This window comes from Halichoerus grypus, chromosome 15 (assembly GCF_964656455.1).
Source record: "Halichoerus grypus chromosome 15, mHalGry1.hap1.1, whole genome shotgun sequence".
In the NCBI taxonomy this organism is placed as follows: domain Eukaryota; kingdom Metazoa; phylum Chordata; class Mammalia; order Carnivora; family Phocidae; genus Halichoerus; species Halichoerus grypus.
This window is the reverse complement of record NC_135726.1, coordinates 16,781,748-16,805,182: the sequence shown is the minus strand read 5'-3', so window position 1 is coordinate 16,805,182 and position 23,435 is coordinate 16,781,748. Positions and strand designations below refer to the sequence as shown.

The following is a 23,435-nucleotide window of genomic DNA, read 5'->3' as shown; positions in this document are numbered from 1 at the left end:
CAGAGAGTGTGTGTGTGTGTATACATATGTACATATACTTAGATATTTTGTGAGTTTTTTGAATTATATAAATGTTACATTAAACTTTTCCTTTGTTTTGCAAATTTTTTTATTTACTATTTCTTGGAGATCTTTAAGGCAGGTATCGTAGACAGACAAAATGCAAAAAATCAGTTTTCCAAGTCACCTGGCCTCCAAAGCTTTACTGCATTAAAGGCTTTTCCTCTCAGGTTTCTAAACTTAGGGTTTAGTATGAAGCTATCTTTAAAATACACAAAGGGCTGAGATAAGTTCACAGTATTCATAGACCTCTGTTCTTGGTTTTGGAAATCAAGCCACACCATTTAGGTGCTGTACGTCTGAAGTAATCATAGTGACACCCAGCATATGAGTGTCAGGATTATGTGTAGGTATCTGTGGTTATGTCCAGAGTGGCAGTAGCTTGAGGATTCATGTCACAGTGAACCTTATCATATGAAGTTTTTCTGGTTATTCATCCTGATTCCTAACATTCCCAGGGTCCTGAGAACATTATTTGCAGCTGTATCTCCCCTTGTGGAAGTTGGATAGCCTATTCTACAACTTCTCGGTTTTTTCTTTATCGGTTGAATTATGAGCATGACAACATAAGCCTCCAAAGGGTAAGTGATAACCCAATGTCTGGTTGAACAATAAGAAATTTCATAAGTATGTGATTTTTGTGTGAAGTGGAATGTACTGGATATGAGTCTTTGCTCAATGAAAAACTATTTGGAGGCAGCTGTTATAAAACACTCTTTTATTTCCATTTTGAAGTGATTATATTTTTGGAGGAGTAGGGAAATGCCAGAGAGTGGCAGTAAAGTTTAGGCTTTTGCAGAGATGAAACGGGGGATGGATAGGTTACGATATACATGTCAGTGTTCTAGGCGCTTGTTCAGTTGGCTCCCTTAGATACAGGAAGCATTAATGTCATTTAAGCCTGGCTATGATTATTTTTGATGGGTTCTAGGTCTCACTTCTCTCTCTTACTGGTTTTTTTCTACTGGTTCACCCCAAGGTTTCCAAAATGCCAGCGTTCCTTCGCTCTGCTCTTCAGATTTTGTTTTCTGAAGATTCAACAAAACTCTTTGTGGCATCAAATCAAGGGTCTCTACATGTCATTCGGCTATTGGAAGGAAGCTTCAAGCACCTGCATACTTTCCAGCCTCAGTCAGGTGGGAACTTGGTAACTGGCCAAGGAGGAGAGTTGTCAATCTCTGATGTATCTTTTTTTTTTTTTCTTTACTTTTAAACCTCATTCATTGTTGGGGTTCCCTAATGCTCTTCTCTACCCTGCAAATACTCACATGTTTGCAATTTAAAGTAGGAGGAGATATCTGGCAAGTGAAAACGCTTGATGAGATCTGAAATGTTCCTTACACCTACTCTTTTCTCACTGGGTTTTTGATTCCTTATTTGGGGCCAGAAGTTTCATCACCCTTCTTAGAGTTTTGTTAGCAGAGCAAGAAGAAAGTTAAAATCATCTGTAATCCTGACACCCAGAAATAACTACCATTAATATTTTTGTGTATTTCTGATATGTGTTTATAAATAGGTATTTTTTGGACATGTTAATTTTTTCATTGGTTATTTTATTTTTTTGAAGATTTTATTTATTTATTTGCACAAGCAGGGGGAGGGAGAAGCAGGCTTCCTGCTGAGCAGGGAGCCCAATGCAGGACTCGATCCCAGGCCCCTGGCATCATGACCTGAGCCGAAGGCAGACACTTAACCTACTGAGCCACCCAGGCACCCCTTATTTGATTTTATTTATTTATTTATTTTTAAATATTTTATTTATTTATTTGAGAGAGAGAGAGTATGAGCAGGGGGAGGGGCAGAGGGAGAAGCAGATTCCCTGCTGAGCAGGGAGCCAGACATGGGGCTTGATCCCAGGACCCTGGAATCATGACCTGAGCTGAAGGCAGATGCTTAACCGACTGAGCCACCCAGGTGCCCTGTATTTTATTTTTTTAAATAAAGATTTATTTTATTATTTCTTTGAGAGAGAAGAGAGAGCACAAGCAGAAGGGGCAGAGGGAGAGGAAGAGAGAATCTCAAGCTGACTGCGCTGAGCGTAGAACCCAACGTGGGGTCAATCTCATTACCCTGAGATCATGACCTGAGCCAAAACCAAAAGTTGGAGGCTTAACCGACTGCACCCCCCAAAAAGTGCCCCTGGTGGTTGGTCTTGGGGTTTTTTGTTGTGGTGTTTTGTTTTGTTTTGTTTTGTTTTGTTTTTGAGAGAATACAAGCATGGAGAGGGACAAAATGACTCCCTGCTGAATAAGGAGCCCGACTCGGCTGGATCCCAGGACTCTGAGATCTTGACCTGAGCCTAAGTCAGATGCTTAATCAAATAGCCACCCAGGCACGCCCCCCCTTCCCCCACCCTGGTTGTAAAATTAAAGATGAACTTATAGATGCAGTTGCATTACTTGTCATATAAAGTTCATGACTGAATTTCTCATGTTCTTTGAGAGCATGAGTATGCTGCATGACTCAGTAACTGTGTATAGCTAACTTGCTGAGTTCATGATTGAGAACTTGGTACCCAGTACTTCTCATGGGCTTTTTTGCTTCTCCCTTGCCCTGGATTATAGCAACTTCACTGTCATTTAGACTCCATCAGCCTAGAAAATAAACTCTTAAACTCTCACTGTTCCTAAGCTGTTCCAGAAGCATATAAGAAAAGAAACCAACAGTAACGTTGAGAGTTAGATAAAATAAGTGACAATGTGTATTGAGTACCTGTATATGTTTTTATTAAAAAATGTAGACTTGGGGGGCTCCTGGGTGGCTCAGTTGTTAAGCATCTGCCTTCGGCTCAGGTCATGATCCCAGGGTCCTGGGATCGAGCCCCACATCGGGCTTCCTGCTCAGCGGGAAGCCTGCTTCTCCATCTCTCACTCCCCTTGCTTCTGTTCCTTCTCTCGCTGTGTCTCTCTCTGTCAAATAAATAAATAAAATCTTTAAACAAAGAAAATATGTAGACTCTGTATTTTGTATTTAGCACCCCTTAAAATTAGGCTCTGCATTACAGACAGCACTTTATTTGTTCTTCCTCTCTCATCTCTTGTCCTCTTATAGTCAGGCTGGTTTCTTTTTTTCTTTAAAGATTTTATTTATTTATGTATTAGAGAGCGAGAGAGAGAGAAACAGCATGAGAGGGGAGAAGGTCAGAGGGAGAAGCAGGCTCGCCGCTGAGCTGGGAGCCCGATGTGGGACTCGATCCCGGGACTCCAGGATCATGACCTGAGCCGAAGGCAGTCGCTTAACCAACTGAGCCACCCAGGCGCCCAGTCAGGCTGGTTTCTTCACAGCCCCCAAACTTGTGTATTCTAGTCCTTTTCACTTAGCTCACGTTGTTCTCTCTCCTTTTCTACCCACATCACCCATCCTTAAGCACCTGGCATATGTCTTGTTATAAAGCCTTTTCATCGTTTGGGGGTATTGTGTGCAGCACATGTTTTGGCATGTAACCTTGCTGTTTGATTTTTAACCCACATGAGTCTTCATTTTGCCAGATTGGTTTAAAATCCCTTGATGACAAAGATGGCCCACATGTACAACAGGTACCCAATAAATTAAGGAGATGCCTCAAGCCTGTTGAACTAGCTGTTTGTCCTTAACTTTGATTAAAAATCATTTGGTAGGGGCACCTGGGTGGTGCAGTTAGTTGAGTGTGTGACTCTTGGCTTCAGCTCAAGATCATGATCTTAGGATTGTGGAATTGAGCCCCACGTCAGGCTCCATGGTCAGCGCACACTCTACTTAAGACTTCCTCCCCCCTCCGCCCCCCCGACCCTGTGCACTTGCTTGCACTGTCTCTCTCAAATAAGTAAATCTTAAAAAAAAAAAAAAAAAAAGGAGTTTGAAACAACTAAAATACTTCAGGCAACTGCTACCTTGATTCTCCATTCCTGTAGTAGGCAGTGTCTCACTCAGGCTTGAGCAAGTGATGCCTTCAGGTTTATCTCTGGCTCCTCTTTACATGAAGGATGGCTAATGAAATGAAAATAGTAGACTGATGTCTAGAACTTATTTGCAGAACTATCAAATTATCCAGTCGTGATTTAAAAGTCTTACTGGGGGACGCCTGGGTGGCTCAGTCAGTTAAGCGTCTGCCTTCGGCTCAGGTCATGATTCCAGGGGCTCCTGGGATCGAGTCCCGCATCGGGCTCCTTGCTCAGTGGAGAGCCTGCTTTTCCCTTTGCCTGCTGCTCCCCCTGCTTATACTCTGTCTCTCTCTCTCTGTCAAATAAATAAATAAAGTCTTAAAAAAGTAATAATAAAGTAAAAGTCTTACTGGCTTTTGCCATCATCTCAGGCTAAGGCTGGATGTGGACACTGAATTCAGAGACTTAACTTCTGTCTGCACAGGGACGGTGGAGTCCATGTGTCTTTTGGCAGTCAGTCCGGATGGGAATTGGCTAGCTGCATCAGGTACCAGTGCTGGAGTCCATGTGTACAACATAAAACATCTGAAGGTGAGCATGGGGTTTAATTAGTAGGAAACAGGAGGAAGTTAACAGTTAACAAGACTCAAGACAGATTGGTATGACCCGGCAAATTATTACGCTCTCCTTTTTTTCTAAACTAAGAATTTTTCCTGTTTTGTTTGGAGCCCCAAAACTGTAATCTGCAACATTAAAATCAGTGGGAACAGTGAAATTTGAAATTAAGGATTTATGGGTGATGAATTCACATCCAGGTTATTTCTATATTATGGGGAAGAAAATTCTAATTTACCCAGATGAATAGTGGCAGTTAGTAACAATTTCCTTTAATAGCTTGCCTTGTAATCTCAAGGTATGTTTAAATTAAACAGAAGTTTGACAGAGGAATAGGAAAGTACTTTTCACTAATTAGTATTGATCTTGTCATTCACACATTGAATTACTAATGATCCTTTACAAGTTTTCATCTTCATTATAAAAACTTGCAATAAGCATCAAGCATTTATAGAACAATACCAAACTGCAACATTTAATGAGTTTGCTTATTAACTGTATAACTTAATCTTTATGACATTATGGCAGAAGCATGTACTGCTCTTTGAGCCTTGCCTGGCATTTAAGAGTGTCCCCGTGTAGTAGTGCACATGTCTTGGAACTGCATTAGTTTCTTTTAAATCTATAGTGTAGAGCTATAGATTGCTTGATCAATGACATATTTGTGAGCAATTCATACAGATGTAGAGATAGTAACAAAAGCTTTACTCTGAAGTTTTCTGCAAATGCTGTCAGTTTTGTAAGCAGTTAAACGTGTTTTTGTTTTTAATTAAGGTTTATTGTTTAGGGGTACTACCTGATGTTTTTAGGAACTTCCATAGAACTCCTGTTTAAAAACAACAGACCTAGACCATCCAGTCTTTCCTGAGAGAAGTTATATAGAGTTGTCTTTTGTGTCTGTTATTTATTCCCAGCTTCACTGCACCGTACCTTCCTATAATTTCCCTGTGACTGCTCTGGCCATTGCCCCCAATACCAACAACCTTGTCATTGCTCATTCTGACCAGCAGGTAAGAGATTCCAGGGCTTTCTAATTCCTTTCTGTTGGATAGTAACTAAGAAGCTAAGATAATGACAATTATGGAGGAGCTTTTGTTTGAAAATATTGGATGATATGCAGGTAGTTTTCTCCTGTGTGAAGTAAAGTTTCCACGTGTAGCCTGGGTATATTATAGGCCAGTAATATCCTTTGGCTTGTTGGGCACAATGGAATGATGAAGCTCTGAGATTACAGAGTAAAGAGGTACAGGAAGGAGGAAGAATTTTGAAGTACTCATTTTACTGATTGTTTTTAGACTAGAGATGACATGGACCAGGTGTTAGACTGGATATGGGATGGAATAAGATCTTGAGGTTGGAAGTGACTAAAAGATCGTGTAATTTGGGGCACCTGGGTGGCTCAGTCATTAAGCGTCTGCCTTCGGCTCAGGTCATGATCCCAGGGTCCTGGGATCAAGCCCCGCATCGGGCTCCCTGCTCCGCGGGAAGCCTGCTTCTCCCTCTCCCACTCCCCTTGCTTGTGTTCCCTCTCTCGCTGTGTCTCTGTCAAATAAATAAATAAAATCTTTAAAAAAAGATCATGTAATTTGCCTTCACTTTTACAGATAAGGAAATTAGGTCCTAGTGAAATCTGTTACCTGTAATGGAGGTAACAGTTACCAAAATGAGTGCGTAGCTTAGTGCTTTTTCCGTACCAGGTTGTAAGAAGATCTTTAAAATATCTGAGTTACAGATATTGTGAAATGGAACACATTGTGTGAAATGACCAATATTTATATATCCTTATCTGTAAAATGGGTATAATACCTTCCTCACTGAGCTGTTGGAAAGATTAAGCGTGATCTGAGAAGCACATTTAAGTAGATTGCTGGGCAAATGATGCTTGCTACTTTGATAAGCAGTTTTTATACTAACGTATGCACACACATAAATGTTCTGTCCAGAAAATGAAATCTCTGATTTTGGTTTCATGGGTTTGTGTCCTTGACCCAAAACTGAAAGATTAGTGAAGCCATATCCTTGTCTTTGTCACACATAATGTCCACCTGATGTCCTTTTCTGGCATTTGGTCCCTTAGGTATTCAGTCATTACACCTGGTGGGAAATTTTTGTACCCGTTAGATTGGCAAAGATCTGTAGAGTTGATAATAGGAAATGCTGTGAGGATATAGGGAAACACCACTTGGTACACTGGATAAATTAGTATGACCCCTTTAGAGGACACTTTGAGATACATTAAAAAAAAATTAAATCCACATAATCTTTGAATCAGAAGTTCCAGTTTTAAGAGTTCTCCTTGGGTGCCTAGGTGGCACAGTCGGTTAAATGTCCAGTCTCGGGGTCGTGGGATGGAGCCCTGTGTCGGACTCTGTGCTCACTCTGGAGTCTGCTTGCGGTTCCCTCTCCCACTGCACCTCCTGCTGTGTGTGCACACATGCGTTTTCTCACTCTCTGTCTCTCTCTCTCCTCCCTCTCTAAAATAAATAAAAAAATCTTTGAGAAGAAAAAGAAGAGTTCTTCCTGTAGATGTATGAGTGGTGCAGAAAGACAGAGATAATAATCATTGCAGCTTTGTAGCAGTAAAAGATTGGAAATAAGTGTCTGTTAAACAGACTAGATAAGTGTTACAGCTCTTTTAGGATTTGTCTAGCAGGTTTTTCGGTTCTCACCGGAAGACCCCCTAAAAAAAAACAAAACAGACTAGATAAGTAAATCATGGTACATCCAAAAAGTGAATGGATTATTATATGTTCTTTAAGGGGGCAAGAGTGATATATAGCTACAGTTACTGATACATGGGTCAGTCTCCGTGACATAATGCTAAATAAAAAATGCAACATGCAGAATAGCATGTATTGTATGCATAAAAGATGTGAAAAGATGTAAGTAAGAAATAGACTGCTCTTGTCTTGGGGAAGAGAGATGTCAGATGACAGGGTGACCTTTCACTATAAATCTTTCTGTGTTAACTTAATTGTTTATGTTCTATCATTTACCTTAAAATTTTTTTTACTTAAAAATAGAAAGCAGGGGCGCCTGGGTGGCTCATTCGTTAAGCATCTGCCTTCCGCTCGGGTCGTGGTCCCAGGGTCCTGGGATCGAGCCCCACATCGGGCTCCTGGCTCAGCGGGAAGCCTGCTTCTCCCTCTCCCACTCCCCCTGCTTGTGTTCCCTCTCTCCCTGTGTCTCTGTCAAATAAATAAAATCTTTAAAAAAAAAAAAAAAAGTAGAAAGCATAAGGCTGACTATGATACAGTCAGGGTTTGTATAGATATTTTTTGGTAAGGAATAAGAGATACATTCCAGTTTTTCTGGGTACCAGCCTGCATTTCTTGTGTACCATATCCTTTTTCAGGTATTTGAGTACAGTATCCCGGACAAACAGTATACAGAGTGGAGCCGGACCATCCAGAAGCAGGGCTTTCATTACCTTTGGCTCCAGAGGGATACTCCCATCACACACATCAGTTTTCATCCCAAGAGACCAATGCACATCCTTCTCCATGATGCATACATGTTCTGCATCATCGACAAGTCATTGGTAAGTTCCTCACCACTACCATTTTGTGCTCACACTGACTTTTTTGTACTTAGGAATTTTCAAGTTCTAAAGCAACAAGTACAAAGAGAAAGGAGGATCAGAATAAAATTTCCTGACCTATTATTTGGAGGAGAGGAATTTTTGTTTTGCAAATTTCCTCATTTTCATTCCCAGGCCCCTGAGGCTCCCAGGGTAGGGGCAGGCCTTTGTATCCTGGTTTTTGCTGATTGGAGGATTTCTCTGCTTTGCCTGTGAACATAAAAACTTAAATAGGGGCGCCTGGGTGGCTCAGTTGGTTAAGCGACTGCCTTCAGCTCAGGTCATGATCCTGGAGTCCCGGGATCGAGTCCCACATCGGGCTCCCTGCTCAGCGGGGGGTCTGCTTCTCCCTCTGACCCTCTTCCCGCTCATGCTCTCTCTCATTCTCTCTCTCTCAAATAAATAAATAAAATCTTTAAAAAAAAAAAAAAAAACTTAAATAGGAAAGTGATTAGGTCAGTATTCAGAAGGTAACCCTCATGGAGAATACCATTGATTTGGCTGAATCACTTTCACCTTTGCACCTTGGGGTGACTGAATAACATAGTTTTATTAAAGGAGACACAGGCTGAGGTTTTAACCACTTTTGCCCCTTGCCTGAAAATGCTGAAACAGTATCTGTAAGCTTGAAGAGTTGGTCTTAATGTCTTGAAAAAAGTCCAGCCTGGGGCGCCTGGGTGGCTCAGTCTGCTTTCGGCTCAGCGGGGAGTCTACTTCTGCCCCCCCCCCTTCAAATAAATAAAATCTTAAAAAAAAAGAAAAAGAAAAGAAAAATTCCATTCTTCATGGCTGTGATTTAGGTGGGATGTGAGCATTTTTTTCAGTTCTAGATTCCAGCCTCTACCAGCTGCTGTTTTGATTCACCGCAATTTCCCTGTCTTCTCTGGGCAGGTAGTTCGTTTCCTAGGAGCAGTATTAGCTGTGGCCATGCCTGTAATGCACTTTGGGCTTAGATTACAACCAACCCGCAGGGCTTTGGTCTATCTGTGAGGGTGGGGGTGGAAGGAACTGAGGGGAAAGCAGCAGATGGCTCTCAAGGAGGTGGGCATGATGTGTCACTGGAACTCATGTCGCAGGCCCTGTGTCCTCTGGGCGTGGGAAACAGAGCTGGCTGACAAGTGCCTTCTGCAGGATGAGTGATACAGGAAGGGCCCCTCCCACTCGCTTGCCTCTTTGTAACTCAGCCCAGGGCTGTCCATATTTTTTTGTCAGGCATTGGTGATAAGTCCATCACTTCCTCATGCTGGGCAGAGCTATTTCCCAAGGAAGTCAGAGATGAAATATCACTTGCTTGGCCAGAGGCCATTTTTCGAGGTGTCAGTGAGATCAGTGGGGGTGGTTTGTGTTTCGGTTTTGGCCTGGGGAGAACTTTAGTCACTTGGCCTGTCTGTGATCTGGTTGGGGGAATAGTCTAGAAAGCAGAGCCGCATGGGCTAAGTTCCTGCACATGCCAGTTTGTTCCTGTCTCACAGAGTATTACTGACAAGCCTGGCCAGAAGCCCCAGCTGGGCCCTTTGATCTTGCTGTACTAGAGTACCACGCTTTTTGCTTCATACTCCTGTCCTCTACACTATAGCTGGAAAAGTGGCTACGGCTTTCTTCCTGAAGTAAGGAGAGTCATGTCTAATATGATGGTTGAAAGGGTGGTGTTTGCCTGAAAAATCACTATAGTCCTTTGTTCTGGAAAAGCCCAATAAAAATAACGATTTAAACAGTATGTCTTTGTCTTTTTAGCCTCTTCCAAATGACAAAACCTTACTCTACAATCCACTTCCTCCCACGAACGAATCAGATGTTATCAGGAGGCGTACCGCCCATGCCTTTAAAATTTCTAAGATATATAAGGTAAAACATCTTGCATTATATTCTAGATGGTTCCTTGGGATATTATCAAAATGTAACAAGCTCCATAATAGGCAGACAAGAGCACCTTCATTTTATATTCAGAAAACCTGGTTTGGGGAGACAAGTCCCTTTCTGAGGATGTCTGTTCCTATGTTTGCATTTCATTATTCTTGCCTAAGTATATTAGAGGCATGTACATCATACTTACCCAAAAGGAAATACATAGGTAGTGAGAAATTATGTTGGAGCTTGGGTGGTATCTTTGTGTCGAAGCTGGCCTTTAAATGTGACTTCTAATTGGAGAATGTTCCACAAGATAAATTTCAAGCAAGTGGAAGTCATTGAATTTATTGTGACTTCCCTTTCTGGGCTAAGCTTTTCACTGTATATGAAATAAATATTCATTAAGCTTATGATACTACAAGCTATTTGTGCCAACTTGGAAGTTCCCTATTCATGCTTTTCAGATTAGAGTTCCTTGGGTGTCCTGGAATATTTTCTCAGGGGTCTGTAAGAATTTTATTTTATTTTTTTTAAAGAGGGACATCTGTAAATTAATTAAGTATGATTAGTTTCTTACTGCATTTGTAGCTTGCTGTTTTCCAAGACTTCAGGCTCCAAAGCCATTGGTTAATGATTCCTAAGAAATTAGAGAACAAATGTTCTGTATAGAAAAACATGAAAAATCTTGTTGAAATCTTTTATTAGTGAATTCAGTTAAAAGTTCCCAACCTTTGGGTGCCTGAATGGCTCAGTCGGAAGAGCATGTGACTCTTGATCTCAGGATTGTGAGTTTGAGCCCCACATTGAGTATAAGGATTTAAAAAAAAAAAAAAAACTTTAAAAAGAAGATAAGTTTTGGGGCGCCTGGGTAGCTCAGTTGTAAAGCGTCTGCCTTTGGCTCGGGTCATGATACCGGAGTCCTGGGATCGAGCCCCACATCGGGCTCCCTGCTCCTCGGGAAGCCTGCGTCTCCCTCTCCCACTTCCCCTGCTTGTGTTCCCTCTCTCGCTGTGTCTCTTCTCTGTCAAATAAATTTAAAATTTATTTAATTTTAAATTTATATAATTAAATAAATTTAATTTAAATAAATAAATATATAATTTAAATAAATATGTAATTTAAATAAATTTAAAATTTATTTAATTAATTTATTTAAAAATCTTTAAATTAATTAATTAATTTAAAAAAGGAAGATAAGTTTCTAACCTTGGGGCACCTGGCTGGCTTAGTCACTAGAGCATATATACGACCCCTGATTTCAAGGTCGTGTGTTTGAGCCCCATGTTGGGTGTAGAGATTTTTTTTTTTTAAGTAAGCTCCACACCCAGCGTGGAGCCTGAACTCACAACCCTGAGATAAAGAGTCAGATGCTCAACCGACTCAGCCTCCCAGGCGCCCCAAGATTACTTTAGATAGATAGATAGATAGAGGAGGGATAATAAATAATAAATTTAAAAAAAAAACCTCCCAATCTGACCACCCATTTTGAGTCCTAGGGAAGGAAGATTGTCAGAAATTTGATGCCTTCAGGGGCGCCTGGGGGGCTCAGTCGTTAAGCATCTGCCTTCGGCTCGGGTCATGATCCCCGGGTGCTGCGATTGAGCCCCAGATTGGGCTCCCTGCTCAGCGGGAAGCCTGCTTCTCCCTCTCCCACTCCCCCTGCTTGTGTCCCCTCTCTCTCTGTCTCTCTGTCAAGATAAATAAGTAAAAATTCTAAAAAAAAAAAGAAAAGAAATTTGATCCCTTCAGCCTTGAACTAAGCTGACTGTTTAGCTCTAGTCCGTCTGTTCAGGACTGGCCCTGGAGCCTAACTCCTGGTAGAGTCATTATCATCTCTCTACAGCCTCTGCTCTTCATGGATCTTTTGGATGAAAGAACACTGGTTGCAGTAGAACGGCCCCTGGATGACATCATCGCTCAGCTTCCACCACCCATCAAAAAGAAGAAATTTGGGACCTAAAATAGGGCACTGTCTGTGTCCTTCCTTGAACTGTCTGCCCTGTTTGTTTTCACAAATCATGATAATAAAACAAAGTTATTCTTTAGGACTAGTCATTATGAATGTTATCTTCCAAAATAATGGACAGTGACTTCCCTTCATTGACTGCAGTGAATGGAAACTCCAAGGTATTTGTAGTTGGGATAATGTTCCAAGCAGGTACAAATTCATCCAACTTTGTCAGGGTCCTGTTGTTTAGACCACAGTCTCAGGGGGGATAAAAGATGGTACTTCTCTTCCCTCACACATGCCTGAGGCTTCAGAGGGCCGATGACCTTCACTGTCTGCCAGCCTCCTGCCTGCAGCCAGTGCAGAGGCCTGGGGACCTGCCCACCACTGCCCTAGAGGGCAGGCAAACTGTGCTTGTTCACTCAAGATAGCCTCACTACCAATAGTGATCATAAGCCTTGTTTCAAGGAAGAATTTTAACTGCAGTGCTCCGTCTCAAAAACTGATGCCTTTGGCCTCTGGCACTCAGCTCTTTATTTTATTTAAAGGGAAAAAAATCTGGCTGTGGGTTATCAGTCTCATTAACCATCTTTCACCTGATAAATAAATACATACAGTGATATATATAACATATATGTCATTTTATGTTTTATATATATATATATATATATATGTATATATATATATATATATATATATGTGCCAGTTTCAAAGATTAAAGAAACACTGGGCAAGGATTTTGTTAACAGTAGGAGTGGAGGATGGAACCAGAAAGCCTGCCATCTATTTTACGTTTTCTGTCTTCTACTTGCTTTGACGTTGTTATTCCCATGGGTGTTATCAGCTGACTAGTTTTAATGTGATCTTTTAAATTAGAGGGTGAAGAACTCTAGTTAACCTGAACCGAGCAGATCGATTTCTTTCCCATCTCAATGAATGTATTGTGTTGCCTGCCTGCCTGTGGAAACCCAGTATGTGTGGTTTTGTTTGTTTTTGGGATGCGGAGAAGGATATGAGTTCTGATAACATCATGAGTAAAATGCTGGCAAAAAAACATTTTTTGCTAAGATGAACCCATCCTCCAGTCTGGAAAGGGCAAATAAAAAGTGAGAATTTAAGGTAGATACGTGGGAAGAGAATTAACAGAGAGGTAATAAGAGAGAACTTTATAACATAAAGGACAGCCTGTTTCAGGTTTGCTAGGAGGGAACAGATAAAACAAGGTTTATAGTGGATGCTACTTCTCTGCTTTGCCTGTTAACGTTTCTTTTACGGTAATATGAGTTGTTTATTTTTTAACAAGAGAAAATCACATCTAATAGCATATATATAGGGAATCCACATAGACATGGACATTCCTATAATAGGAGTACTTTAAACAAATAACTGCAGCTTTTTGGGCCCTCTGTGTAAAATAATTTTCCTTTCTTCTTACTTGAATAAATTTCCTTAGTGAGGCATATTTTCCCGGTCTGCATTAGTATGGACTATTACAACTTTTCAGTAGACTGTAAGATCCTTCCCTTCCTAAGAAATGTTTTAGGGCTTCTTTTGCATGGTTGAAACCAAAGTTCCAGTTACTGATCTTCATTGCATATGACCAGAGGGAGGCTAGGATGCCTTAAATATTAACTCGCTTTTCACTGTCTGAAGAGAGCTATAAATTCAGAGAGTCTTTATTAACTGGATTCTAGTTTAAGACTTGATTTACTTAAACATATTCTGAAACCTTGTGAATTATGGAGGGTGTAATTCTGACCGAAAACGCTCACAGATCATGAGTGAAGAAGTAAAAGTTTTGAAAGTAGAAAGCATTCCTTTGCAGCATTTCCAGCCAGTGATTTGGATTTCCATAAATGGTATGGGAAGTAAGATCTTTGAGCCTTGAAATTCTTCCTAAGTAGAGGAACTTTGAATACAAATGAAGCAGAAACTGATTGGGGCAAGTTAGAGAAATTGGGGGAAGGGAAGGCAAAGCAGTATTAAATGAGAGGAACACTTCAGTGCATGTGTTCCAGGGTGATTTTACTTTTAGGGATCTGTGTAACCTAGAAGCAGCATGTTTGTGGTCCGGGTATTTTGCAGACTATGGCTCCTACCTGGACTCTACAGAAATATTTTGATCTGAGACTGCCTAGGAAAGGTCTTTTTTGCTAACCTGACTCAAATGCTTAAAAATTCACTTTTCTCATATAGTAGTTGGTAATCTGATCTCTGAATGGATAATGTACCGTCTACCCTGGAGATGACAGTAATTTAGAGAGAAACTAAAATCTTGGAATACTGGAAGCAAGAGACCTAGCTCGGTGGTTTTTTAAGCATCAAAACTTTCTTTAAATGGGACATTATTCTGAACCATAATATATGATACAGATAAAAGTGGAGCTGTTCCGACTGTTGCTGGGGTTAGGGGTGGAGGAAACAGATTTGTGAAGGAAACCGTGTGCCTCTGGCCTCATTTTTATGCTCATGGAAATGGAGACCAAGAGGGGATGTTATTTTTCCCATGGTCACACAACAGTTCATGAGAGGCCAAGGCGGCATTCTTATATTTGTTTCCCCTACTGTCTCTTGGTTGTAGGGACCCAGTTGTAAATGTGAATAGCAGGCATGATACACCACGGATTTTCCATCTCAGGCTGCAACGAAGGTGCTTAAGCATTTCTCGCTCTGGATGAGCACTTGATTTAGCTATAAGACTGCGTTCTGTGGGCAGTCTTGTGTGTAAATCATACAGTGTTGTAATGAACAGCCTAGTACATCATGGGGTAATGCTCCTGTGGGGGTGTTTTCTCCGGGGAGTAGAATTGCTAGTTCATCTTTCACTTTTCGTTGCCCTTTGGATTGGCTGTGTTTCTATCCACGGTGTTTGAAAGTACTCATTTTCTTACTCTCTGCTAGTGTAGAGGTAGACTTTAGTTGTAGCCCATCTAATGAAAAAATATCTCATTTTGTCTGTTTATTAAAGATATTGCTCAATTTTTTTTTTATGTGTTTTGGCTGTTGAGCTAACTGTAAATTGCATATTCATAACCTCTTTTCCTTTTTTTCCTCATGTGTTGGTTTTTTTCATAGTCCAAGGTATTTTCATATACAGATCAGCTCTGTCCAATAAACTGTCTGTGGTGGTGGAAATGTCCTGTATCTGTGCTGTACAGTAAGATAGTTGCTAGCCACATGTGACCGCAGAGCACTTAAAATGCAGCTCTTGCAACAAAGGAAATGGAACTTTAAATTTTATTTTATTTTAATTTAAATAGCTGCATGTGGCTAGTGACTTTCGTATGTGGACAGCAAAGATATGGATATTAAGGCTTAGCTTTATGTCAGTCCTGTCTTTAGGAAGTTACAGGACTTAATACTCAACATACATTTATGAGTGCCTGCTATCTGCTGAGCACCAACAACAGGTGAAAGGTGATCTCAGCTCTCAAGAACTTCACAGCCTCGTTGGGAAAAGGAACAAGTAAATCAATGAGGCTGCATTAGGGATGAGCACAGATAAGGGGCACCTCACCAGCAGAGTTAGCAGTTGGAATTGGGTGGTAATGATCAAGGGGAAAGGGGGAAGAAAAGCATTCCTAAATCGTTCTCGGTACAAAAGCCAGAAGCAAGAGAGAGCATAACCTATCCCGCTAGTTCCACAACCCTATCTCCAGATACACTCAGATTCTGAGGTACTGTGGGTTAGATTTCAACCTATACATTTTGAGGGGACACAATTCAGCCCGTTAAAGAGTCCATGGAAGGGCTTTTGGGGCTTTGTGAGCCCCCAAACTGAATACTTTGCATAAGTGAGCATTTGTCTGAGACGTGCCCACAGCATGCAACGGATTCTCAAAGGGGTCTGATCCCTCCAATGTCCTGTAATTGCATTAACCGACTCAGGAGGAAGTTGAAGCTATGGGACGAAAGGCCTAAAAACAGTGTGCATCAATAAATACGATTTGGGGTTTAATGCCCTGTGCAAGAAGAGAGGTGAAGCTGACTGCCAGACTCCAAGTCTTATGGTGAGGCACTGAAAATTCTGTTGGAACTCGTAATGAGGGAAAAGGGATTTTTATTTGGGGACCTTATCTGAATTTCATGGCAAAGTGTGTGATTTCCATGACTGTCAATAAAAAACACTGGTGATTTTCCATAACTAAGTGGATTCAATGAAACTAACCTTCTGCTTAGTATGTCCTTGCTAATATTTTCCTAAAAAGAAAGTCACAGAGCTACAAAACTGTCACCAGCTGCTTCTCATTAGGAATGTGGTTAGCAGATGTGGGTTTTCTAGTCCTAACGCATGAAATAGTTAATCCATTTTTGTGGGTTGCAGATAGTGATTTATCTTGGCGGGGTGAATTTTCAAATGTGCTTGCATCAGCTAAAGGATATATTCACCTTTCCCTCTTTCACTTCATGTTTGTGTTAGAAAGAAAAAGACGTTTTAGGATCTTTCTCCTGGAAGGCAATGGAGTACTGCTCTTTGAAAGGGACAATTGATCTCACTGTCTTCTAACTGGGAAAGAGTCACGCATGGATAAATTTTCAAAGTTGGATGTTGGATTGGTTATCTTACAAGCTTCATTCTTCCTTTGGTCTCTTCTTTAGTAGTAATTGAGCAGCTCTTGTTTTTGTTCCTCTGGCATCAGGCCCTCTTTGTGGTGGTGACCTTCAGGCTTGCTAAGGGCTGCAATTTTGCCTGGGGCCCTCCTTCCTTATGAAATTACACAACACTCAAACCTTGGAACAAACCCCAGATCCACTAATTCTTTCCTTTGACGGACTCTTGGCAATACGTACTCCCTTTCAGCCGAAATGTAGCTTTACACAAGATCTGTTTGTCACCGAAATTAATTTGGCCATTTGCCTTTTAAGCCTGGAATCAAATGGTATTATGTCAGACTCATTCCTAGATAAAGTATAGACTCTTAAGCTTGAGACTTTCTACCAAAGGTAGAAAATACCTGCTGCAGGTCAACAGGTAATAATAACAGCAGCAGGTACTTTTTATGGAACTCTCAGGGTGGCAGGTACAGTGCTGCTAAACACTTCACATACGACATCCCAGTTAACCCTCACAGCCATCCGTAGAGGTAGAAGGCATCTGAATTTTTCCGAATAAGAAACTGAGTCTCGGGCGCCTGGGTGGCTCAGTTGGTTAAGCAACTGCCTTCGGCTCAGGTCATGATCCTGGAGTCCTGGGATCGAGTCCCGCATCGGGCTCCCTGCTTGGCGGGGAGTCTGCTTCTCCCTCTGACCCTCCTCCCTCTCATGCTCTCTGTCTCTCATTCTCTATCAAATAAATGAATAAAATCTTTAAAAAAAAAAAAAAAAAAAGAAACTGAGTCTCATGACCTCAGCCCCTTACCTCTTGTCATATAGTATAGTAAGTAGCCAAACTACAATTTGAGTCCTGTGTTCTTAATTACCATGCTATATTATATACCTACTATGAGGGAGAAGGGGAGGGGGAAGACCATTGGGTTTTGAGAGAGCATAGAATCAGAGCCTAAGTCATAGAATTCTAGGAAATTATGGAACTGAGAGCTAATCCAACCCCCTCATTTTAAAGGAGTAATAAAAAAATAGGGGCACCTGGGTGGCTCAGTCATTTGGGCGTCCGACTGGTTTTAGCTCAGGTCAGGATCTCAGGGTTGGTGAGATAGAGCCCTGCATTGGGCTCTGAGCTCAGCAGGAAGTCTGCTAGAGATCCTCTCTCCCCCTCTCCCTCTGCCCCTCCCCCATATGTGCTCGCTCTCTCTCAAATTAATAAATCAATCTTTAAAAAAAATAAAGTAATAAAAAATAAAGTAGCAATGATCCCTGCCTTGTTCTGAGAAACAGTAAGATAACAGCTTGAGCAGAGAATACATATTGGTAGGTGAGAGGAATGAAAGGTTATTAGGAATTATCTCAGCCATTTCCTTTTTTAGAGGTAGATAAAATAACATGCCTGTTCAGAGAATTATCTAAGCTTGTCTCTCTGTCCCTAAGAAACCGTGGAAACAGATGTGTACTCTTTTTATTTCAGATTTCATTATCCACAGTAAGTAGATTTCCACTGACTACTTGAGATTTCCTGGATTGTAATTTTCACTCTGCAAGGAACCAGTAACCTTCAGAGGGATTATTTAAATGACTACAGCACAGAAGGCACTGAATTTCAATCAATCACATGTTTAATGAGTTCTTCTCGGCAAGGCAATATTTTTGGAATAGTGGGGGACAAAAAGAAGTCAATGGGTGGTCCCTGCCTGCCTGTATTTTATAACCTACTTGGGCAAAACAGGCAGGCATAGAATAAAATTGTTCAAAGGAAAATCCCAGCAAATTGGGTAGACAGGGAAGCCTGGGATGAGATCTTGCTATGTAAGAAAGTGGAAACCTTGGGAAACCTTGGGAAAAGGAACCTTGAGCACAGATAAGGGGCAGGGGGTGTTTGGAAGGATGGCCTCAGTGGGGAACGTGCAAGGCATCACACTGGCTGAATGTGGCTGATCTGAACGTAGTGATGAGAGAGAACACTGAAAATTAGAGTCTGATGGAGGACCTTGTAAAAACAGCTCAATAAATTGGGGATTTTTCACTAACATATTTAAAAATAATCTTTTAAGTAAAAACTCCCAAGTAACCCAAATAGCAACCTCCATTACCTTCTCTCCTCCTAGAGTTAAATACCTAGAGTTACGTCACATAACTTGCTATCTTATGTAAGTGCCCTTGCTATTTAGTTGGAAGATCTACGACTTCCTCCAACTCTGTTGATCAAAAAGTTCTTGATACTTTTGGAAAGAATTTCCAGCACTTCCCTTTTGCTAATAAAGGTGTCGTCAAGTGCCCAACCTCTGGATGATTATGGACATAAAAGTGTTCAAAATAGTGCTTATACTCGAAGGAATCAGCTGCCAAGTTCTCTCTAATAAGGAGAAATTTCACATAACTCAGGCCTCTGGGGGCTCACGTCTCAGCTGGAGCAAAGCCAAGAACATCTGTGACTGCAGATGCACTTGGTTGGGCACATCGGGACCTGCTGGAACAGGGAGCTGGCCTCATTGCAATTGATTTAGGAGAGGATTGGAGGGTTGAGCTTCTGCTGACATTTGCAGCTTCGAAAATCCTGCTCCCCTAATTGCAAAGAGGATTCTGCGGTAATGATTTTTTTGGTAAGAACTTTTCTCATTTTGAATTCTTTCTTCATTTGGGCTCTGGATACTTTCCAGTCTCCATTTTTATTGTTTTAACTCCTGGTATAGGAGGCTCTTTGAATGTTCCTGCCCACACATGAATGTGCATTCATAGAGAAGTGCATGGACATGGCTCACGAGCTTCAACATGTACTTCATGAGCAAGCAGGTATCCAGACCCTTTTACGGGAATTGGTGCACATTCATTCCCTCTGCTTGCAGCCCCACTCCGCACAAGTGAAAACATGGGGATTTCGCTTTTACTGCTGAAGAAAAGTTAGAGGGCACCTTGATCTCATGTTTTTGCTGAGATCTCTGTCAGCGGTGTGATTTCTGGACCCTCATTTTTGAGGTTTGAGGTATGTAGTAAAGCCCTGGACCAGGAGGCTGGGAGACCCGAGTTTTTTCTCCTTCCTCACGGTGGACTTTGGGCCGGAGTCTTTGGCATTCTGGGCCTCAGTTTCCTCAGTTCTCCCAGCCCATGAAGCTGGAAGTGGGTGGATTGCAACACTCATGTCTTTGGATAAAAGCCACTGCAGGGTCTGCAGTGTGCATACAATTTCTGGGGATACCCATCAACATTTGCCCCAACAACTGGCCATGACCTCCAGGATAAAAAAGTTAGATCTACAAATCCAAGTCCAAACTCTTCCATACTAGATGATAAGAGGCTTTTCACACTCCTTTCCTGCCACCTCCACTGACCCTATGCTGTGTTCACATTGGAATTCTGACATCTTCCTAAGTAACTATCATTCTGTAAATATCTATGAGGCCTACCTATTGTAGCTGCAGAGCTGAAGAAGCAATGGTCCCCTCACTCCAGGCAAATGAACAGGTGATTACAAAGCAGAGTAACAAATACCTGCATTCATGTCTCTGGACCTTTGCTTAAGCAATTCTCTCTGCTCCACCTACTCACCTTCCATTGTCACCTCTGTGAAGCTGACCCCAGGCCCAACCGAAGGTTTCTTTTACTCTGCTCTGAGGGCGTATTCTAACATGTCACTTAACCGCATAGCATCGCCTCAGGTTGGTTGGTTCTCGGTTCTCCTCCGCCACTAGACCGCCAGCTCTTAATTGTGGTACGTTTTATTCAGCTCATCTCCAGGCATCGAAAGGAGCACAGGGCTGAGCACTTAGTAAATACATAATGAACCAATCAATGCAGGAGTGAACGTGCAACCAAGTCTTGCAGGCTTGCAAAGTGCTTCTTGAGGCTGATTTTGTTTTCCGTACCGGGGCTGCTCGAACTGCGCGGTAGAGGTCAGGAGTTTCGGGGGTGGCCATCGGAGACCAACCGAAGGAGAACGTGAGACGGAGCCCTCACGGCGCCCGCGCTGCCCAAGTCCAGCGAGCATCAGGGGACTGGCCTAAAGAAGCGCAACGGCTTAACCTCCCGGAAGCTGCTCCGCCCGCCACTCCCCGCCCCTCCGGACGACGGGCGTGGCCTCTCATGAATAATGAAAGACCGCGGGGGGGGGGAGGGGCAGGACCCGCCCCCTCGGGCGGGAAGGGGGAAGCGCCGAGGCTGCCTGACTGGAATGAGGGTAGCTGCGGCGACTGCGGCGGCGGGAGGGGGGCCGGCCATGGCGGTGTGGACGCGGGCCACCAAAGCGGGGCTGGTGGAGCTGCTCCTGAGGGAGCGCTGGGTCCGGGTGGTGGCCGAGCTCAGCGGGGAGAGCCTAAGCCTCACGGGCGACGCTGCGGCGGCTGAGCCCGAGCCGGCTCTGGGGCCGGCAGCGGCTGCCTTCAACGGCCTCCCGAACGGCGGCGGCGCCGGCGACTCGCTACCGGGGAGCCCCAGCCGCGGCCTGGGTCCCCCGAGCCCGCCCGCGCCGCCGCGGGGCCCGGCGGGCGAGGCGGGCGCGTCGCCGCCCGTGCGCCGGGTGCGGGTAGTGAAGCAGGAGGCGGGCGGCCTGGGCATCAGCATCAAGGGCGGCCGCGAGAACCGGATGCCGATCCTCATCTCCAAGATCTTCCCGGGGCTGGCGGCCGACCAGAGCCGGGCGTTGCGGCTGGGCGACGCCATCCTGTCGGTGAACGGCACCGACCTGCGCCAGGCCACCCACGACCAGGCCGTGCAGGCGCTGAAGCGCGCGGGCAAGGAGGTGCTGCTGGAGGGTGAGCGGGGCCGGCGGGCGGCGGGCGGCGGGGCGGCGGGCGGCGGGGCGGCGCTCACTTTGTTTTTACCATCCTGGCCCCCTTTGCGGAGAGAGTCCGTTCCCTCCCCCTCCGCGTCCTCGGCTTCCCCGCGCCGGTGGCCCGGCTCTCCCTTGGACCCTGACCACTGGGGCTTTGAGTATGGAAAAAACTGATGCTTCCTGCAGGAAAAGTTGGCTTTCAGTCCCTAAGGAAGACTCGGTTGAGATTTAGTAAAAAGCTGCAGCGCTTGAAGCCCCGCCTCTTCAAGATAAGCTGACACTAAGAACTAGAGGGATACTGAAGGGCTCGAGTCCTGGAGGTCTCGCTTTGCCTCCTGCGAAGTACCGGGTTGGCGCTCTCTTCACTCACATCTGGCTCCCCCGGGCGAGAGAGGGTCTGTTTAAAAAACAAACAAACAAAAAAACCACCCACACCGATGCCAGTGGTATGTTTGGGCAAACCACCGAAACTACTGGTTAATTTATGGGAATTTAACCCACCATTGACTCTCGACAATAACCAGAAGAGATCATAGCACTTCATCGAAGCCAGAAAGCTGAAACAGCAAGTTTGTGTGGCTAATGAGCCTTGTTTAACAGAGGAGGCTCACGTGTTTGAACATTTACTGCCAACTAGAGTTTTGCCCCTTTTGCAAGAGACTGGTGCCAGCTTCCTAGCATTCACAGGCGTGCTGCTTCAAGGCTTTGAATGAAGCCTGAAATGTTAAATCTCAAGATATGTTTGAATAGCCACTATTATTATTTGCTTTAAGTACCTACGTGATCTGTAATCTGGATTTTTTGTAATGAATTTATGGAAGGCAAAAGTAAATCTCATTTCCGTGAAGTACTCATGCATGTTGGAGGTGGTAGAGTATTGTCAAGGTGATCTGAAAAGCCAGAAATTTTTGAGCGAATGCCTTTCTCTCGCGGGTGATTCAGTCATTCAAGAAGGAAGCATTTATTACTGGCTGTTTAGAAGAGGATATAAAAGATCATGTTCCTCTATTTGGTCTCTAGTTGGGGACATGATGGAAAAATGCAAAACAACTTTAAGTTACTGATTATGTAATGCAAACTATATATAAATGCCAAGGGAATGCAAAGTTAGGAAGTAGTGGAAATCAGGATTAGTCAGGGAGGCCTTTTTCAAGGAGCTGAATCTTGAGCCAGGTCTCTAAGGAAGTAATGGACATAGACAGGCAAAGATGAGTCAGGAGGGTATTCCTGGCAGAGGAAGAGCAGAAGGGAATGGGTGGGGAATAGGGGTAGGCAGAGACTAGTCATGGAACTGAGAGGTCAGAAGTCCAGCTTGGTAAAGTGATGTTCACTTTTTCCCAAACCTGCTTGTAAATACTTGGAAAAATGTTAGTTTGCATGTACTCCCAAGTATGAAATTCCAGTGTCCCATCTTTATAATATCCTATTTATAAATCTTATTTATACCTCACTTATAGGTGGTGCCAGACACTGCTCAGAAATTAGTGTTAATAAATGGAGTAAAATTATAGACTGTGGCTTGGGCAGTTGGGTGTATTAAAAAAAATTGTAACCTTGTAACCTTAAATGTGCACCTTGAAATTGGTCTAGCTAAGCATTTGGTTATAAATTCTTAGAACCAGAATATTGGAGTAGTACTATTTATGTAGTACTCACCGGTAATGGGCAGACATTTCAGCTCTTTACACCATGTATTTCTTAAAAGCCCAGTTTTTGTTTAGATATGTTTTGAACCTGGTATTCATACCAATTAAATGAAAATCATCTAGTAAATGTTGCCCGGTATTCATTAGTCTAAAATAGGCCACATGTGCTTTTGGAAGGAGGCTTTACAAACAGCAGCATAATAACATATTTATCGAGTGCCTTTTTACCTAACACACAGGTTCTGTTTTATTTTCCTATTTTGTAAAAGACAAGCAGTTTTTGTCCTTAAATGTGTGGGGAAGTATGAAATTACACTTTCAAGCCAAAGAGATATAAAAATAAAATTACTTAGAATATGCTAAATCACTGAAAACAGTGATTTAATTGAACCAGTCAGACATTATTTAAAATCAAGAGCTGGTGTTCCATCCAGGTAGGCCACTTCTAAAAGGTCGACTTTATGCTTAGTCCTTAAAGTTTTGGAACCTTATTGTTCTTCCATTAGATGTCTCAAAACTTGAAAAGCTGCCTTAAGTATGCTCTTTTGTGATGTGGGCA

The 23,435-nt window shown here is 42.8% G+C and overlaps 2 protein-coding genes and 1 non-coding gene across 5 annotated transcripts in view; all 3 read left to right on the top strand.

Annotated features, from left to right (window-relative positions):
- UTP4 (UTP4 small subunit processome component) overlaps positions 1-12,008 on the top strand; it is a 34,360-nt gene extending 22,352 nt beyond the window's left edge. For both annotated transcript variants that reach the window (XM_036089401.2, XM_078062517.1), the window contains 7 exons: positions 519-641; positions 1,040-1,196; positions 4,405-4,511; positions 5,450-5,545; positions 7,891-8,076; positions 9,850-9,960; positions 11,807-12,008. In XM_036089401.2, coding sequence (XP_035945294.2) covers positions 519-641; positions 1,040-1,196; positions 4,405-4,511; positions 5,450-5,545; positions 7,891-8,076; positions 9,850-9,960; positions 11,807-11,923 — 897 coding nt within the window. In that variant the 3' untranslated portion in view covers positions 11,924-12,008. The remainder of the gene's footprint in view (positions 1-518; positions 642-1,039; positions 1,197-4,404; positions 4,512-5,449; positions 5,546-7,890; positions 8,077-9,849; positions 9,961-11,806) is intronic.
- On the top strand, positions 7,155-7,216 carry LOC118533925 (U7 small nuclear RNA). The gene has a single exon (XR_004916427.1). It is a non-coding gene; the product is annotated as a U7 small nuclear RNA (small nuclear RNA).
- Positions 12,009-20,580: 8,572 nt separating the features above from the next.
- The window catches only part of SNTB2 (syntrophin beta 2), a 104,005-nt gene continuing 101,150 nt past the window's right edge, over positions 20,581-23,435 (top strand). The window contains exon 1 of one of the 2 annotated variants that reach the window (XM_078062835.1): positions 20,581-21,210. In XM_078062835.1, the coding sequence (XP_077918961.1) occupies positions 20,631-21,210 (580 nt within the window). In that variant the 5' untranslated portion in view covers positions 20,581-20,630. The remainder of the gene's footprint in view (positions 21,211-23,435) is intronic. The other variant, XM_078062834.1, reaches the window with a different exon arrangement.